The sequence below is a fragment of the Petaurus breviceps genome, unplaced genomic scaffold (assembly GCF_028583685.1).
Source record: "Petaurus breviceps papuanus isolate PSGF00001 unplaced genomic scaffold, PetGlider_PUasm1.0 176, whole genome shotgun sequence".
NCBI lineage: Eukaryota > Metazoa > Chordata > Mammalia > Diprotodontia > Petauridae > Petaurus > Petaurus breviceps.
In genome coordinates this window covers 14,131,836-14,137,835 of record NW_027185771.1, presented here as the reverse complement: position 1 = coordinate 14,137,835, position 6,000 = coordinate 14,131,836, and the positions used below count along the sequence as shown (strand labels likewise).

The 6,000-nt window shown below is 49.5% G+C and overlaps 1 protein-coding gene across 1 annotated transcript in view; it reads left to right on the top strand.

Moving 5' to 3' along the window:
• NECAB2 (N-terminal EF-hand calcium binding protein 2) overlaps window positions 1-6,000 on the top strand; it is a 54,104-nt gene that overhangs the window by 28,226 nt on the left and 19,878 nt on the right. The window contains exons 6-8 of the mRNA XM_069085661.1: window positions 1,219-1,355; window positions 3,633-3,751; window positions 4,457-4,536. Of these exons, the coding sequence (XP_068941762.1) occupies window positions 1,219-1,355; window positions 3,633-3,751; window positions 4,457-4,536 (336 nt within the window). The remainder of the gene's footprint in view (window positions 1-1,218; window positions 1,356-3,632; window positions 3,752-4,456; window positions 4,537-6,000) is intronic.

The following is a 6,000-nucleotide window of genomic DNA, read 5'->3' as shown; positions in this document are numbered from 1 at the left end:
TCTCTCTCTCTCTCTCTCTGTTTCTCTCCTCTCTCTCTCCCTCCCTCTTTCTCTTCTCCTATTGATGAATGTTCACACGTAGGTACCAGCATGGTCCCTAAAGCCCTGCTCTCTGCTCTCCTACCCATTAGACTGTGAGTTCCTCAAGAGCAGAGAATATTTTATGTCTTTCTTCCTATCCCCTGAGCTTAGCACTGTGTCTGGCATACCGTTATGTGGTTCATCCTTCATTCTTGAAGAGAACCATGACAGGGAGATGATGACAAGACTTGCAATTGAATTGGATTTAAGTGAGGCAGGGCTGTGCACTTTCTCCTCCAGAGCGACCTGGTCCAGTGGCGAGACACAGATCAGGAAGACTGGAGAAGGCTTAGGATGCATAGGAGACCTTGGCCCTTGTAAGCTAAGGTCTTTTCAAGTTCTCACTTTGAGTGAGGAAACACCCATTCAGTGAAAAGACCTCTTTGAGAAATGAGTCAAGGGATGGCCCCTTTAATCAAATAAATAAATGCATAAATCACACTGGGAGGGCAAGACTCTCAGGGTTGCTGGCCAAAAGAGAAACAGTGGCTATTTACATTCCCTCTGAGCCAGGAGGGGCCCCCCAAAATAAGCATTAAGTGGTGCTTGGACAGGGACCTACTGTTGTCCAATCAATGAGATGCAGAGTGAATTGGGTTTAAGGCTTGGTCTTTGAGAAGAAATCTAGTCAGTTATCTAGGTAGATTTCGGCCACCAAAGTACCCTTCCTTTGGGCAGAACACCCTCAGGTAAGACATGATATCCCATGTGATGAGAGGAGAGGAGGGCATGAGCTGAGCTGCCCCACTGGAAATGTCCGACTGGGTCCCCACTGAGGCAGGCACTTAATAAGTGCTAACTACAGACTGAACCCAGTCTTCTTCAACCCTAAGACTAGGGATTCCAGGGTGCCTTTAATGACTTGGGCTAAGGAGCACCGAGGAGTAGGCGATGGAGAAGGAGGTTGAGTTTGGGGCACCAGAAATGCTGATTAGCTGTTCCAACAGAATCATCTCTTATGGGTCGCCCCTGCTCCCCCAAATGTGTTGACTCTTCAGGGGTGAGTAGGGGGAGGTATTGTGGGAGCGAGGTGTCAGCTGCCTAGCTGCTTGTACCCCCTGTGCCTTCCCCAACCTCCAAATGCCCCCACACACTTTGTGTTCCTCATTCCCTTTGTCCACTGTCCTCCTGCCACAGGTCTACGAGGGGGGATCCAATGTGGACCAGTTTGTGACCCGCTTCCTTCTCAAGGAGACAGCCAATCAGATCCAGTCCCTGCTGAGCTCTGTGGAGAGTGCTGTGGAGGCCATTGAGGAACAGACCAGCCAAATACGGTGAGGGAAACAATGAGGAGCCCTTCTGCACGGGTCTGTGTATATAGTCGGTGCTTGATAATTGTATTATATGAGCACATGTACAAGTATAGGTGAATGGCAGGACTTGAGCCAAGAGATCTGGGTTCAAATCCTGCCTGTAGCACTTACTAGCTATGTGACCTTGGGCAAGTTACTTAACCTTGTTTTGTTTTGTTTTTAAGTCTTCTTTCAGTCATATCCGACTCTCTGTGACCCCATTTGTGTTTAAGCCTCAGTTTCCTCTCTGTAAAATGGTATCAGTGACATACTCCTCCTACCTCCCTTAAATCTGCAAGGGTTATAGAGGTACCATCACTGTTCTAATGTACAGAGAGGAGCAGTGATGGCCGAGGGAAAAGGGCCAGACTCTGAGCAGGAAACTCAGTTCAAGTCCCAGCCCTGCTGTTTAGTACTAGCTGTGTGACCTTGGATAAATCATTTCCCCACTCTAGCCCTCAATTCTTTTCATCTATAAAACAGCGATCCTACTTATACCAACCTCTCAGTTTTGTGGGGCTCAGATAAGCCTAGTTATGTACAGTGCTAGCAAACTTTAAAGCGTGATGTAAATGTCAGCACAAACCTGGGAACCTCTCTGCACACCAGGTTCCTATACTTGTCTATCTGAAGTCGCTAAGCATTTATTAAGCACCTACTACATACCTACTACTAAAGCTAGGTCAGCTAGGTGGAACGGTGGATAGAGCACTGGGTCCTCAAGTCAGGAGGACCCGAGTTCAAATGTGGTCTCAGACAACTTCCTAACTGTGTGATCACCCAACCCTGTTTGCCTCAGTTTCCTCTTCTATAAAATGAGCTGGAAAAGGAAATGGCAATATTTTTTTAAGCAATTGGGGTTAAGTAACTTGCTCAAGGTTACACAGCCAGTTATTTCTGGGTGGGTGCTAAGTATTGAGTCCGGATTTGATCCCAGGTCTCCTGACTCTGGGGCCAGTGCTCTTACTCACTACACCACCTGGCTGCCCATGGCAATATTTTTTAAAAGAAAATTGTAAATGGGGTCAGGAAGAGTTGGAACTGACTGAAAAATGGCTGAGCAGCATTGTGTTCCCAGCACAGTACGAAGAGCTGTGTCTGCTTTCAAGGAGCCCAGAGTCTAATGCGAGGAAGTGTGTCTGTATTCATGTATGTGTGGGTAATTCATTGTGCACCTGTGTTTTCATGTAGAAAAGGGAATAAGGACCAGAATCCCTTAGGTCTGACCTTGCCCAAGTCCAATATCTCTGGAGGGTGGGGAGCGGGGAGCCCTGACCTTGTCTCCAGCCCTGACCTTGTCTCCAGCCCTGACCTTAACTGCTTCCTAAGGAAGACTGCTTCTGACCCTCTTCTTGGACCAGAGACCTCCCAAGCCAGCTGACTGGGGGTGAAGAAATGGGAGAGATTGGGCATCTCAGAACTGAGCCCAGGACTTAGCAGGGGACAGAGGATCATTTCCTTTCACTGTCTCCCCTGCACCTTCCAAATCAAGGGGTGGAGACAGGGGTTAGGATCGTGAAGGGTACGGGCCCATGGTGGGAATGTGTCAGCAAGGGAGAGGGGCCATCAGCTTTGGCAGTATGCCCGGATGATAATAATCATATGAGCTGAGTAGGGATGGAGAACATTGAGCCTTTACCTACATTATCTTATTTCCTCCTAATAATTCTATGAGCTAGGTACTATATAGGTCTTATAGATAAGGAAACTGAGTTTCAGAGACATTGAATGACTAGCCCGGAGTGACATAGCTACTACATGTCTGAAGCAGAATTTGAACTCAGGTCTTCCTGATACCAGGTTCAGTGCTCCAAGGATGCATAGAGAAGCTAGAATCCATGTGACAAATGAAATGGGAACCCATGTGCTAGATGAAGCTGGAGCCCAGAGCCTCCTCTATTGAAGGGAGGGACTGGCATATCTTCTCTTGGATAATTGAATCTCTCTCAGTGTGTGATAGGAGACCAGTGTTGAATCCCTCCCCTGGCCTTCAAAAGATGAGACCAGTGTAGAAACAGCCCCATGTGTCAGTAATCTGATGCTTCCTCTGAAGTCACAGCATTTTTTTAAAAGCTTTTTGGAGAGGGGAAGGCAGGGCAGTTAGGGTTAAGTGACTTGCCCAAGGTCTCACGGCTAATATGTGTTAAGTGTCTGTCTGGATTTGAATTCAGGTCCTCCTGATTCCAGGGCCAGTGCTCTATTCCCTGTGCCACATAACACCCCTAACCATGTATTTTTTATGGGGTGCTTGCTCTACAGACAGAACCCCAGCAAGCCCAGCCAAGGTGTGGCGGATACATGGTATGGCAACCCAGCTCCCCGCTATACCCCTAATCACAGACTCTCGTCTACTGAGCAAGGGAAGAGCTTTCCATCTGGTGAGTGGAACCTGGGGGGAGGGGAGTGTTGGCTCAGGGCCCCCTGGAGGGCCACTCTGTTATGGGAGGTACCTGGATTGTCACATTGATAGGGCTTCAGCCCAGGACCCTCGGTGTAGAGGCCAGAGGCTTGGGGACTCAAGGGGCCTGGGAAAGCTCTCGATTAGGATAGATCCATCCTAGAACAGAATCCTGAAACAAAATGTTCTCAAGACTTGGAGGTCAGGGGTAGGAGTCACCAGAATTCAGGAGGTTGTATGTTAGCTAGTCAGTAATCATCTATTAAGTGCTAACTGAATGCAAGCACTGTGCTAAGCATTGGGGGTATCTATAAGGCACAGGGCCTGCCCTCACTTTGCTGACACTCTGATGGAGACGTGTATGTGCATGCAAGATGTATGCTGTGTAGATGGAAGGAGGCCTCAAAGGGAAGGTGCTAGTGGTGAGGGTGACTAGGATAGGCCTCCCGCAGGAGGCGGGATTTGGGCCAATCTAGAAAGAAGCCAGGGCAGAGAGGAGGCATGCCTCCTCCCTCCAGGCATGGGGGACAGTCCCTGCAGAGGCATGTCTGGGGAGATGCCTCCAGCTCCGGTCTGGGACCACTCACCCTTAGCTCACTGCTGGCTCCTCAGCCCCTGTACCACCCTTCATGGCTCCCCAGGGTCCCAGGGCCCCTCACTGAACTCTCCGGCTTTTCCCCCTCAGGTTCTCCAGACACCAAGGAGGAGGGGCTGGAAGCACAGATTAGTCGCTTAGCTGAGCTGATAGAGAGGCTGGAGAATAAGGTAAGGAAGGCCTAGTGTGGGGTCCCCTGCCTCCCCCTTCCTCCACCTCTCAGTCTCCAGTCCTACTCCAGAACCTTAGTGGCAATGCTGGCCTGGAGGCCTCAGCCCCATAGAGGCTGTTCAGCCCTCAGTCATTATATCTATAGACTTGGAAATTCAACTTTTAATCCCCCCACCCCAAAAACTAAAGTTTCTCTTAGGATGCACTTTAACCAAGGGGTGGTGGGAGCCTTGCTATTTCATGGTCTCAACTCCCAGTTTTGAGATGTGAGTACAATTAACAGAAAGGTGTGTGTGAGGCCCTTTTCTGTTAGAAAAGTAATACTAATAACTCCGCAGCAAAACAGCAGACTGGTAAAGTTTGATAAAGCAAGGCTCCCCGACTTTATCCTCCAAAGCAGCTGTCCTCATCCCTTTGCTTGCCCTGGCCTCCCTCTCCCCTCTGTCTGAACATTTGTTCCAGGATGGAGTGGAAGGGAGGCCTGTTTCAGGCATGAGTCGGACCAGATGCCCTCCGAGGTCCCTCCAACTCTGAGCCCTGACATTTTATGATTAAAATCACAGCTGGGTGCTGGGAAGGAGATCTTCCTTCCTTAAGGGACCCTTAGTCTTTAGGGAGAGGAAACCCAACTACAAGCAATTCTAGAAGGAGGCAGAATGTGATGTCCCCTTTATGCCTGTCCCAGACAGGGTGGGGAGGGAGGGGGCAGAGCCCAGACCTAATCACAACATCCCTGCACCTGTAGCAGGCTTTTAGCCAAAAGAAGAAAAACGTTCCTGCTTTGGTGTCCTGTCCTCTGTCTGGGTGTGTCAGGCACACAGTGGCCTCTGTGGCTACAGCTACACAGGGAGCCCATCTGTTCCCATGTTTGACTTTTATTTCAGTGGGTCTTTGGAGTAGAGGAGGGAGAAGATTGGGAGAAGGGAATGAGGAGAGGAGAGGAGAGAGAGAGAGAGAGAGAGAGAGAGAGGAAGCCTGTTTTTGAGCTGCCTTGTAAATGTCATCAGTTCAGTCCTCCTGTGGGGCCTTGAACAAGTCAGAGAGAATTGGGGAGGAAGCCATCTGGACAAGGTGTGAGACTGATGATGACCCAGAGGGGATTCAGCCCCCATGCACTGAGTCCTGAGGGACATACCCCTCACCCCAGTGTCTGCAGAAATTGGGCTTCTGTCCCCGACCCAGGGTAATAGGACCTATTGGGGAGACACTCCTTGGAAATAGCCAACAGGAACTGTTGATGGTGATGGTCTTAGAGACCATCAGTCATTCCAAAGTAGATGAATACCATTGATCTAATCTAGTCTCTCCAACACCCCACAGTGAGCTAGCCAGGACAGGAGTGAGTTACTGATTTTCTGTTTGATGGATGGGAGAACTCAGAGGTTAAAGGACTTATGGATTTCCATGCAGGGAGTTAGGGGCAGGGTTTGGAGCAGGAGCCCAGTGATTCCCATTTCTGTGGC